Source organism: Zootoca vivipara, chromosome 5 (genome assembly GCF_965207765.1).
Source record: "Zootoca vivipara chromosome 5, rZooViv2.hap1.1, whole genome shotgun sequence".
NCBI lineage: Eukaryota > Metazoa > Chordata > Lepidosauria > Squamata > Lacertidae > Zootoca > Zootoca vivipara.
This window is the reverse complement of record NC_142588.1, coordinates 73229561-73241971: the sequence shown is the minus strand read 5'-3', so window position 1 is coordinate 73241971 and position 12411 is coordinate 73229561. Positions and strand designations below refer to the sequence as shown.

General features: G+C 40.9%; 1 protein-coding gene across 3 annotated transcripts in view; it reads left to right on the top strand.

The window, feature by feature from the left end:
• HLTF (helicase like transcription factor) overlaps positions 1-12411 on the top strand; it is a 29794-nt gene continuing 17383 nt past the window's right edge. The window contains exons 1-13 of one of the 3 annotated variants that reach the window (XM_060274490.2): positions 1-159; positions 2771-2966; positions 4248-4414; positions 8128-8261; positions 8474-8565; positions 8688-8762; positions 8899-9090; positions 9389-9493; positions 10359-10392; positions 10742-10829; positions 11121-11197; positions 11288-11332; positions 11840-11923. In XM_060274490.2, coding sequence (XP_060130473.2) covers positions 2880-2966; positions 4248-4414; positions 8128-8261; positions 8474-8565; positions 8688-8762; positions 8899-9090; positions 9389-9493; positions 10359-10392; positions 10742-10829; positions 11121-11197; positions 11288-11332; positions 11840-11923 — 1180 coding nt within the window. In that variant the 5' untranslated portion in view covers positions 1-159; positions 2771-2879. Of the gene's footprint in view, positions 277-2770; positions 2967-4247; positions 4415-8127; positions 8262-8467; positions 8566-8687; positions 8763-8898; positions 9091-9388; positions 9494-10358; positions 10393-10741; positions 10830-11120; positions 11198-11287; positions 11333-11839; positions 11924-12411 lie in introns of all 3 variants that reach the window. The other 2 variants (XM_035133509.3, XM_088669105.1) reach the window with 2 other exon arrangements.

Sequence of the window (12411 nt, the reverse complement as noted above, 5' to 3'; positions counted from 1 at the left end):
CTGCTCCATTAGACTCGCGGAAGCGGGTGATGGGTAAGAGCAGCCATTCGGCAGCGGGCGTTCTAGGTCGGCCCGCCCAGCTTCTTCGCGGATTGGCAGCTGCGGCTTAACGCTTTAACCGGGTTGGCTGACTGTGGAAGCTCTGAGGCGGCTGTGCAGGTCCTCACCCGGCGACGTTCGCGTGGCGGGCTTTTTCGGTCCTTTCGCTTTTGCGGGGCGTTGCCAGAGCGGGTTTTAGGAGTCCGGCGGCCGCGCGATGGCTTGGAGGTTCATGAGGTGGGGTTTGTTTGGTTGGGGGGGGGGGCGCGGGTCGGGTCCCCGAGGGCCTAGGCAGGGAAGAATTATAAATGGGACGACGCTGGGGGGCTCGCCCTGCGTTCACTCCCCGAAAGGAGGCCTTGACTCGAAGGGGCTGCAATTGCCAGCCGTTTCCACCTCCGCTTCACCGGCGACTTTTGCACTAGGCCTCGGGATTATAGGGACGGACCGGTTGTGGTCCTTCTGCCTCTTTAGGCAGGACTTGCCCTGCTGGTCGGGGACTAGATATGTGAAGGTCCGGGAAAAACCCAGAAAAAATCGGGGACGGGGATGGTTTTTTCCCGGAAGCCTTTTTTGTTCCTCCCCCCCCCCCCCCCGAAAAATTGGGAAAATAAAAAATAGATCATGGAATGTTTTGTTTTAACATGATGAATAAAATATTTTAAGATAAGGGGTTCAAATATTTTATAAATCATTTTTTTAAAAAATATGTACAGTATGGTATCAGATTATTCTAATTTCTGTGAGGACAAGCAAGTCCTAGGTTACAAACTGAACTCTCCAATGCAAGAACAAGATACATTTCTTCCTTTAAGGGCTGCTGTTGTCACCAGAAAAGAAAAAGGTTTCAGTTTTGTTTTCGCATACCTGCATGCATTGGTTCTGTTCTTCTTCACTAGGCCTCAAAGCACTGGAAGATCATTACAGCTCAGAAAATGATTCTGATTAAATTTCATGCCCTTTCATTGAAACTTAGTCCCACTTTCTTCAGTTCTTTTTATGGGAATGTGTTTTTAAATACTGTGGAGAGGAAATATAAATAATTGTTACTTCTGGATTTTTATAAATTGTTTTGTGGAGCTTTTTTTGTTCCACATAAACTAGTAAACAGTTCAGGAGATTGTTGCTCCATTTGTTACAAATACAAATATTATTTTGAAAGGAAATTAAGTTTGTAATAATTGTTTAGATACCGATACACTATATTTTAAATATGCTAGTTGTGATAGTTTTATGCCCATTAAAATTGTCCATAGTTATATTTTATGTTTTTAAAGTAACAGAATGACTTTCAATCTGGAAAAGAAAAAAGTGCTGATGTAGCAATTTTTTCCAATTTCCCCTAAAATTTCGGGTTTTTTTCTATCGGCGACTGATGGGGAAGCTCTTTGGCTGCCTGTTGCGTTGTTGGGAGCGGTGCCTTGTGCTGCGGTCTCAGCCTGCAATTTGGTTTTGCTTTAATTATAATAATACGCTAATCAGCGCAATAAATATTACAAAAATGCTAACAAGCTTTCAGGAGCCTTCTCTTTCCCCCCCCCCAAAAAAAAAGAAAAAAAGGAGAAAATGAATTTCATTAAGTGCTGTGTTACTAGCTAAAGGGTAAAGGTAAAGGTCTGTGTCACAAGAACTTACCCGCGAGCGATATATGTGTGCAAGGACGGTGTTTCCTGGGACTCTGTTTATCATCAAGGACTTTGTTCTCATTCCTGGCCCTTACATTTCCGGTTTGTCCCACCTCTTTGCTTGCTTTCTCACATTTCTCCCAAGTACATAGGAGCCAACTCCTAGGGACCATGGCCCCTTTGCTCCCCCAATAAAATATAGGAATAGCGTAATTCCTGCAAAGAGTCACCATTTCCAGTAACACACAAACTATTCGGTCTCACAGTCAAGATTATTGTCTAATGTGGAACACATCACATTCCTTTCTCATCATTCTTTCAATACTGTCTTAAAGTAGGTTTTTAAAACATTTTTGTTTCATAAATGGGTAGCAGATGGCGAGAGAGATTTGCCTACATCTACAGGTTTTGAATTCATAACTGATTGGAAATTTGATGGGTAGGTTAACTGCTAGTGGGTTGGCAAACTGTTGACAACTTTACCTTGTTTAGACAGTAGTAGCGATGAAGGTTATCTGAACTGCTTGTGCTAAAGGTTTCTTTGTGTTCTGTTTAATTGGTGTTCTGTTCCCTACATTTGGGGGTTGGGTGGAGTGGGGGGAAACTTTGAACTCACTTTAGACGTTTTCTCCCACACATGTGTTTTTGTGTTCATGTGTGGGATTTCCCCCCCCCCCTTTTGTGAATTGCTTAAAAAGTGCCAACTTCAAAGATATCAAACTTCATACAAGATTGTAGTATTGATTGCTAAAAGTGTACGAACCATAGTTCCTTCTGATTATTAAAAAGTTAGTACAGATTAAACAACAAAATGTTACAGTGTGCAACTTCAGGGCAGGGTATTGGCCTCTCCATAGCCCTTCTTAATTCCTCACCCTGCAACAGCCAGTCATTTGAGGTAGGTTGAAATAGATTTAAGACTAATCCCAGCTGAATCAAATTATTTCTCCAGCAATGTCTTTGAGCAGCTTTCATTTCTGCCCATGAAGGTATTTCAAAAGAGCTCATATATGTGAACTAGGAAGTGACCTATCAATTGAACACCCTGCCCCCAATAACAAACGATTCCAAATGAAGTTCTTTAAAATTTCTTTCTTTTTTTGCAGCAATTTTGATTGGGAATTGGATCCTGATATATATGGAGATAGGCATTACAATGCTTTTACTCGAGAATTTTATCCCAGCCTAGAAGACCTTGTGGGATCAGATGCTACTATGGTGACTGAAGAAGATACGGATTCAGCTATCTTATTTGGAACTCTGAGAGGCAATGTGGTTGGATTGCAGTATTATACAGGAGTGGTAAGTACAGGAGGAATACGAATTAGTAACAGAACTAGATTGCTTGAAAGGAAAAACTAGGTATGTTATATAAATTCTAGATAACTATGTTGTTTGTACTCCCAGTAATGAGCAGAGGCGACTGAAGCATTAAGTAATTTGCACTTTAATTGTAATTTGGGGGGGGGGGATAATTCAGGGATGGCTAGCCTTTGACAATGTAGTGTCCTCCAAAGGTTGTTGGACTCACAAATCCCATCATCCCTGACCATTAGCCATGGTGGCTAATGAGCAAGTCCCATTCAAGTAAATAGGGCTTACTTGTGAATAGGATTATGTAGGAAAGGGGAAGAGTGATGGCTCCGATGGGGGTATTAATATTGTTTGCCTTTTAAATAGTCCCACTCCTGTTTTACATGTGAACTGGGCAAACCCAAATTTAAAGTTTGATCGAAAGTAGTCACATCATATGATGGGTTAAGGCTGTAAATAGATGTTCTTGATAATGGTGCCTTGATTATGGAATTCCCCTCTGTCTCAAATTCAGTTGAGGTGAGGTAATTAAATTTCTATAGCACCCTTCATCTGTGGATTTGCAGGGTGGTTTATAATATAAAAATCTTCAAGGTTGAACTTATTTTTGTGTGTATAACTTCATCCAGAGCTGTTCACTGAGCCTATCCTACAACAGATTTTGGACCTTACTCTACTTCTGTGAGGTGACTGGTACTTGCAAGCAAGATCCACACTTCCACTGTGTGTGTATCTTATATCAGATTCCCAATGTGTTAATTGTACAAAGAAGTGTCTTTCTTTAAGTTGAAGCATTGTAGTATACTATAATGTTCAAACTTTGATTATACACTTGGGTACTGAGGCTAAAGACTGCCCTGAAGTTTAATGTACCTGAAATGTTGAGGGATATCCTCAGTCCTTCTTTAGCTTATATACAGAGTGTTTCTAGTACCGTAAAAACTGTTAGAACAAGGGCTTTTGCATTTTTCTCCAAAATGAAATGAACATTTTCCATCTTCACTTCAAGTCAGGCTGTCATATTCAAATTCTTTTGCAGCGTTAAAGAAATTTCAGCAGCTCTCTGAGTAATGGGATATGGATGATTTTATTACTTAGGAATTTCAGTGTGTTTAATATTGCTTTAAAAAGCATTGGAAACAAAAAAATGTGGTGTAAAGGTGAAACTGCTTTCCTTCACAGTGTTTGAAAGATACTTTGTTTGGTGAATCCTGTGTATTTTATTGTGTATTTTGTACATTTTAAATAACATGTAGGCTAATTTTGCAGGTCAATAATAATGAAATGGTTGCACTCCAGAGAGAGCCTAACAACAAATATGACAAGAATGCTGTAAAAGTAAATAATGTGAATGGAGACCAGGTAGGCCACATCAAAAAAGAGCTGGCAGCATCATTGGCATACATCATGGACAACAAGTTGGCAGTGGTGGAGGGGTAAGTATGTAAATGCAGGGCTATTTCCCCCATTGTTTTCTTGAACAACAGCCCATTAGTTGTTGTTGTTTGTTTAGTCGTTTAGTTGTGTCTGACTCTTTGTGACCCCATGGACCAGAGCACACCAGGCACTCCTGTCTTCCACTGCCTCCCGCAGTTTGGTCAGACTCATGTTGGTAGCTTCGAGAACACTGTCCAACTATCTCGTCCTGTGTTGTCCCCTTCTCCTTGTGCCCCCCCCATCTTTCCCAACATCAGGGTCTTTTCCAGGGAGTCTTCTCTTCTCATGAGGTGGCCAGAGTATTGGAGCCTCAGCTTCAGCTTCCAGTGACCCCTTAGGGCTGATTTCCTTAAGAATGGAGAGGTTTGATCTTCTTGCAGTCCATGGGACTCTCAAGAGTCTCCTCCAGCACCATAATTCAAAGGCATCAATTCTTCGGCGATCAGCCTTCTTTATGGTCCAGCTCTCACTTCCATACATCACTACTGGGAAAACCATAGTTTTAACTATATGGACCATTGTCGGCAAGGTGATGTCTCTGCTTTCACCATGCCGACCAAGCAGTTGTTTTCTTGAACAACAGCCCATTGGTAGTAGTAAAAATAAAAGTTTGCTACTGTTTACATGAGGTGAATCATTCTGATTGTGCCACTAAAACTTGTTTCCAATAAATGAAGCAAAGTGGGATATCTGGAAGTAGAATCACAATTAGCAGGAAGCAAACTCTATTAACTAAAAAGTCTCAGTATCTGATTACTGGTTGTGCTGGTGGCTTACTGGTATGTTGAATAGGTATAGTATGGTATAAACAGAAACTTGAAAACATGAATGGTTTACTGAATTGGTCACAGATTGATAAGTTCATTGAGGTTTAGAACTAAGACCAGATATATAAGTAACTAGCTGACCCGGCCACGCGTTGCTGTGGTTCTTTCCTGTGATCCCCACCCTGTCACGATCCATGACGTATCCTGCCCCTCCTCCCTCCACCCCGGCTCATCCCTGTGTTTCCGTAGGATACCCTTCCCTCTGTTGTCCCTGGGGAGTGTTGGCCCCTCCCCCCTGTATCTCCATACCTTGGCCCCCACCCTTCGAAAAGGAACTGTTAGGTTCTGGGTTCTATTTCCCAGCATGCACTTTTGTCTGAACCCTCTGTTGTCCCCTCCCCCCTGTATCTTCATACATTGGCCCCTGCGAACAAATCGTGAACATTTCTATATATTTAGATTAAGGATAGGGGATGATGATGTGCCCTGGGACCCAGATAACTACTTAAAGAATCCCAACCCGGGGGGCGGGATCAAATAGCGAAGCCCCATAGCCCCGTAGCAACAGACAGGCCCAGACAGAAGGAGGGGGGTCATATGGGCCACTTGGGGCGGGCCTCCGAATCTAAAGGGGGCCTCGGTCAGCATATTCACAATCAGTAAAATGAGAAAAGTAACAAAAGGGTTTAAAAAGGGCCACATTATCTACCTGGCCCGGGCAAGGGGAAGGTAGGGGATTGTAAATGGGGTAGGGGGTGGCCACTGCAAATATCTGAGGACTTAAACTGGGGAGAGAAAGTGAATGGTTTTTTTAAAAAACAAAACAAAAAAAACACACAGAGGCTTTCAATCGGTTGTTTCTCCTAAAATAAGACATACCCATAAAATAAGCCATAGCAGGATGTCTAAGCATTTGTGCAACATAAGCCATACCCCCAAAATAAGACATAGTTATAGGTGCAGTTCTGGAGGGCCCCAAGGAAAGAGGCAAGGCTGGATGCGTAATAAAAAATAAGACATCCCTTGAAAATAAGCCAATGTGGGGTTTTTTTAAGGAATAATAAATATAAGACGGTGTCTTATTTTTGGAGAAACACGTTAAAGCCTAAGTTAAAAGGGGCACGACTGCCCTTACTTAAAATGGCCGCCGGAGCCTCGCATGTGACACAACGCCCACTAAATTATAAAGCAAAAACCCCTTGCTGTGCCCCCAAGTGCGTGTTAGGAGCAATGATGAACGACTGCCTAATGCTGCCAGGCGTTTATTAATGCAGCTGCCGGGAGAGGCTCTGGACTTGGGGTGGAATAGCTGTTTTGGTGGTTGCAAGGCCTCCTGTTTTACAGGATCTCATGGCAGAGGCGGGGTTTGTGGGTGTGGTGTGTTGTTGTGCCTAATCCCTGTGACTGGCCCCATGTGCCCCGATCCATGATCTATTCAGTTTGTCCCCCCCCCCCTCCATGACCGGCGTATCTCAGGACGTTTTGAAGGATGGTATTTATTTTTGTCTTGTGGATTTTTTTGGGGGGGTAGTGGTGCTAAATTGTAAAGTAAAAACCCCTTGCTGTGCCCCCAAGTGCGTTGATGTGGGTTTTCTACCCCCCCCACCCTACGTCAGCCCATGACCTATTTGGGCTCCTCCTCCCCCCACCTCCCACCCAGGGCTCCATTTGGGATAGTATTTAATGGGCTGTAGACCTGAGACCTAGTATGTAAAATGGAGCCAAGGCCTCCTGTTTTACAGGATCTCTTGGCAGAGGCGGGGTTTGTGGGTGTGGTGTATTGTTGTGGCTTATCCCTGTGACTGGCCCCATGTGTCCCGATCCATGATCTATTCAGTTTGTCTCCCCCCCCCCCATGACCGGTGTGGTAGTGTTGCTAAATGGTAAAGTAAAAAACCCTTGCCGTGCAGGGGCCTACATAAATCAAAGGCTGTGCTGTGTTCTGTGCCACCCCCCCCCCCCGGCAGGCCCCGACCTCCACTTGGCAATGTTGTTTTTTTGGTGGGGTTTTTTTTGGGGGGGGAAGGGTTAGTGGTGCTAAATGGTAAAGTAAAAACCCCTTGCCATGCCCCCAAGTGTGTTGTTGTGCCCCCCCCCGGGCCTGTCAGGGGCCTACATTAAACCTAAGGCCTAATGGCCGCCTTGGGGGATTTTCAGTTGCTTGGTTGATGATGATGTCATTTGGTTTGTGGGTGTGGCTTAGATTTCACAGGAAGGGAGGGGTGAAGGAAGGTACTACGCCACTTGAGGGCGCTGTTTGACTTGGTGGAAAAGCAGGTCTGTACCTGGGCAGGTGTGCGATTTGAGGGATTTTTGCCCCCAACAACGCTCTAGGAGTGGCCTGGATCGTTGTGTCAAAATTTCAGGACGATCGGTCAAGCGGTTACGGAGAAAAGTGGCAAACGGGATTTCACGATTTTTACATTTTCTTATATATAGATAGTTATTCTACTATCTCTTGAAGCAGTGCAGAATCAAGGTTGTGTTTTAAAGGCCAAAGTTTTCCCTACCTTTGAATTTAATGAATTTTTGCCACTGAATTTCCATACCTTTTTGAAGCATACTGCTAACATATTGATTCAGCAGTAGTATTGTGTATGTAAATAGTAGAAACAGGTGGTTCTCTTAATTCTCTCCACTCTTAAAATCAGCCCCCCCCCCTTCCATTACATTCTAGGCTCCTTTTATAGTTCATTTTAGGATTGTGGTAGTTTTAGGTAAAACCAGAACTAATGAGGCTGAGATTCAAATCTTCACCCAAGTATAATGCTTACTTGGCAACTTTGATCCAGTCAGTGCCTCAGTCTAACATACCTCACACGTTTGTTGTGAAGATAAAAAAAAAACCAAGCTGTTTGTATGCACTGTATGCTGTCCCAGTGTTTTGGTTTTTTAAAAAGGTCAGGGTATAAATGTAATAATGTAATATTTTTCCTTTTGTCTAGGGTTGTTCCTTCTGGTGCAAAGAATATGTTCACTATGCCAGTACAGTTGAGTTTTTGGGGTAAAGCAGAAAATAAGCAAGCGGTTCTTGATCGACTAAAAATGCAGGGCTTTCAATTAGCTCCTCCAGGAAAAAGTAAGTTAAATAAATATTTTATACATAAACTCAATAGAAATTCCTGTATTTCTGTAAAACATGCAAGTACTCAGCTTATTAAACTTCTCTTATTTTGCATCACATAAAACTCTTAAGTATAAAGAAGTTTTGTCTACTGATGATGGGAGAGCATTTGCAGTCATTTACTAGTTCCCCCCCCTTCCCCTTTTAAAAATGATACTTCGTTTCAGAATTTAGCGTTGGGACTAGCAAGACATATGGCAAAGCTGGAAGAAGTTACAGTGCTCCGGTCCATGCTGCTGTACAAATGACAACTGAACAGGTACAATACATGTTTGTTAGAATTTGAGTTGCTGAATGTACTTTAGAACTTTAAACTCTCCTTTTAATAGGAGTAAAGCTTTGGGGTATATTACCTTGTCTAACTTCTCTGTACAATTCTAGCTCAAGACTGAATTTGACAAACTTTTTGAAGATCTGAAGGAAGATGATAAAACGCGTGAAGTAGAAGCAGCAAAGGTAATATATCCAGCACGTCACATTGATAGTGTGTTAGTACACACGGTAAACACTGGCAAAATGCTAGTAAGTTCTCAGCTACAGGTTGTGGTTTCTGTTATGAAAATGTGTATAATATGGCATCTTAATTTTCCAGGCTGTTGTAACTCCATTACTTCCACATCAGAAGCAGGCCTTGGCTTGGATGATTTCACGCGAGAACAACAAGGAGTTGCCTCCATTTTGGGAAGAGAGGGAAAACTACTTCTACAATACAATTACCAACTTTGCTGAAAAAACGCGGCCAGAAAATGTTCTTGGAGGAATATTGGCAGATGACATGGGCTTGGTAATTCTCATTAGAATGTTGCCTCTGGGAGCCAGCGTGGTGTAGTGGTTAGAGTGTCAGACTGTAAGTGAGGAGACCCGGGTTCAAATCCCTGCTTAACTGCAAAACTCTGTGGGTGACCTTGGGGCAGTCACTACGTATCACTTGACCTACCTCACAGGGTTATTGTGACAATAAAAGTGGGGAGAAACATGTATGCCTCCTTCAGCTTCTTGGAGGAAGGCAAAATAAATAAACAAATAAATAATACAAACTTAACTTATGAAACAATGTTAATAAATGGTTCAATGTATTTTAGGGTAAAACACTTACTACGATAGCTGTGATACTTAGCAACTTCCATGGTGGCAAACCTCTTCCTGTTAAAAAGAAAAGTGATCAACTGAAGATATTTCCTATTAAGGTATTTTACTGTTAATACCAGACCCCTGCCTTGAATTTTATCAGTTCCAACTTCTCCTATTTATAAGACAAAAATAATGCAGATATGTAAAGCAAGAAAGAAGGAATAATATGTCACTGATGTTCCTGTAGAATATTTGGTGGTGTTCGTTCTCTGTGTGTGTGTGTGTGTGTGTGAGTGAATTTAATTTATTTGAATTCTACATGTTACTTGGACTTTTAGCCAACTCAGTTTCTTAAAAAACAACCCAGATTAAAAACTGTAAATAAGATGTGTTCTGTCACCTCTTGTACAGTAAGTTTTAGCCAGGGTACCAAAAGCAGCCCCAAACAAAAGGCTCTTCAGAAGGTTCAAGATTTGTAATGCCCTCAAAATGCCGTGTTTCTGGGCAACATGCCTGATGCATTCAGTATAAATCCATAAGGCCACTAGAGGGTGCTTCTGAAGTAGACACCATGTACCAACCCCATACTGTACTGCAAGAAAGAGACTTAATATCTCAGGAGAAAATGGTCCGAATGTTGCAAGCTTCTGGAGAAGATGGGACAACAGTAGCAGCCAATTAGAAAACAAGAAACAAATTCAAACAAACAAACCATATTCGTAATTTACAGGGAGAATCTAAAATATACAGTGTTTTAGAAATTACAGCTTGTTGTAAATTATGCGAAACCTTGATTAATTGAGTTGTATTATCTGAATAACTGGAAGTGTCTGAAGTAGTGGAAAACTTACTAACTGGTACTTTGAAGATCTGTGCTAGCCACTTGTTCTTTCAAGTATGTTTCAACTAATTTCCATAAGATTGGTTTTGTTTTTAAACTAAATTTTAGATGCCATTTCAGTGTGTTTATTTTTCTTTTAGAAATGTGTTCCTGCTGTGAAAAATGACCAAGAAGGTAATTTTGATCTGGAATCTAATCACATTTGTTTTGAATTCAGTCAGATGACAACTTTCAGAGGAAATTAATTTAAGAATATTTTTTTTTACATTAAATATCCTAATTGATCACCAGTAGCTTAAATTTATGACGTGTTGTGGAAGGAGGGGGAATTATTGGCTTGCCTTTGCCTTTGTTTTTATTTTGTTTTTGTTTTTATTATGTATTTTCCGTTTCTTACACTGATTTTAATGTTGTGAACTGCCCTGAGATCTACTGGATAGGGTGATATGCATTAACTAATAATAAGTTATTAGAGAAATCATGGGGTGTTTTTTGTTTTGTTTTTTGTATACTTATTGTTAAGCACCCAGTATTGGCCTGCAGCTGAATGCTTCTGATACAAAGGAGAGTGATTCTCTTCCATCTCAGTCATCCAGAATCCGTCCAAAGAGGTAAGTAAATTTTATCTGTTCTTAGAAGTCAATTGCAAACTACTTCTGAACTGTTCTCTTCCCCCTTCCCTGTGTGTGAGAGGGGGGTGTTTCTTGGGAGAGAGGTTGCTTTCTGGAGTAAAATCAAAAGAGTTTTTTAGATGTGCAGAACACATCTTTATTCTAGCATAATTTCTGTTCAGTGCTACTGTTTGGTAAATTTATCTCTATACCCTATCAATCTAAATGATCAGATAAGAGCTTGTGAAATCCTCTATTCGTTGTAATCCTTTTGCTTTCTAAATGCTTTAGAGCTGTGGGCAAAAAGCCAAAGTATACAGCAAGCAGTGACTCAGAGCCTGAAGAGCAGGACATACAAATAATGGAAAGTGAGTCTCACTTATTTTTTGGGTCATTATATTTGTTTTAACAACTTTATTGATTTCCACACTGTGTTAACACTTTTCTTGCTTTCCCAGCCAAAGTGCAAAAAATGCATCCAGCAACAAGAAAGAGAAGAAAAGGTATGATGCTAGCACTTAAAAAATACTACTGTCAAAAAGTTGTTGTTCTCCCTTCCCAATAAAACCTGATAACCGTATCCTAATAAGGTCTTTCTAACAGAGAGTGTGTGTTACTTTTTGCAAAACTTAAACATATACTGGTGCATAACACATGGTTGTTGGCATGGTGCAAGTGAATGTGTGTTCGCATATTGTCACTATGCTTATGGATGGGCTGCTTTGGGTATTTGAATGAACTGGCCTGTGTTCTAGTTGAATCAGGACTGGCCCTAAGCTAGGAAGAATAATCTTTGATCTATGAACTATAATATATGTATTAATTGTGGTGGCTATACCTATAGTTCTCATCTTCTTTATACCTAGAAGACAATGCACAGATAGTATGTGCATGAGTGCTCACATGATTGAATAAACAGCTCTTCGAAATAATCTTATTTTAACTAATTTAAACAGGAACGTTAATTTTTCAAATGTTTGTGAATATTAAGTTATAAAACATTTTCACAGCTTCTTGTGATATTCAAGAGGATAAAGCATTTGCTTCTGCTCTTGAGGAACCAGCTATTTCTTCAAAAAAGACAAAGAAAAAAGGTATCCAAATTATTAAGCTTTTCCTTTTACAATGCCACTTAACATGAAATGCTACACAGTATACTTTTTAACAAGCCTATAGTTGGGAAGGAAAGGAAGACACCTGAACCTTCTGGACTGATTGAACCATGTAAAGCGATGATTCCTAGTTGGTGGTATGTGGACCCCAGGGGCTCTATGTAACCCACCCAGGGGCTCTGTGACACCATTAACATAACAAAAATTATCATAGAGGTATCAAATTTTTCAAAAGTAAGGGGTCCATGGCTTGGCTTTTGAAAAACGGGGTCTGCAATACTTAGCTAATTGGGAACTACTGGTGTAAATGATTGAATTCCTATGCAGTAGTTAAAACAAAAATGGGAATAATACATAGGATTAGCGATGAAAGTAAATAATTGCAAATTGGCTGGATACATCTAAAGAGGACTACATGGAAGTAATCACAGTGCAGTTACATTGCTAATTATTGTTTTTCCTCTTCAAAG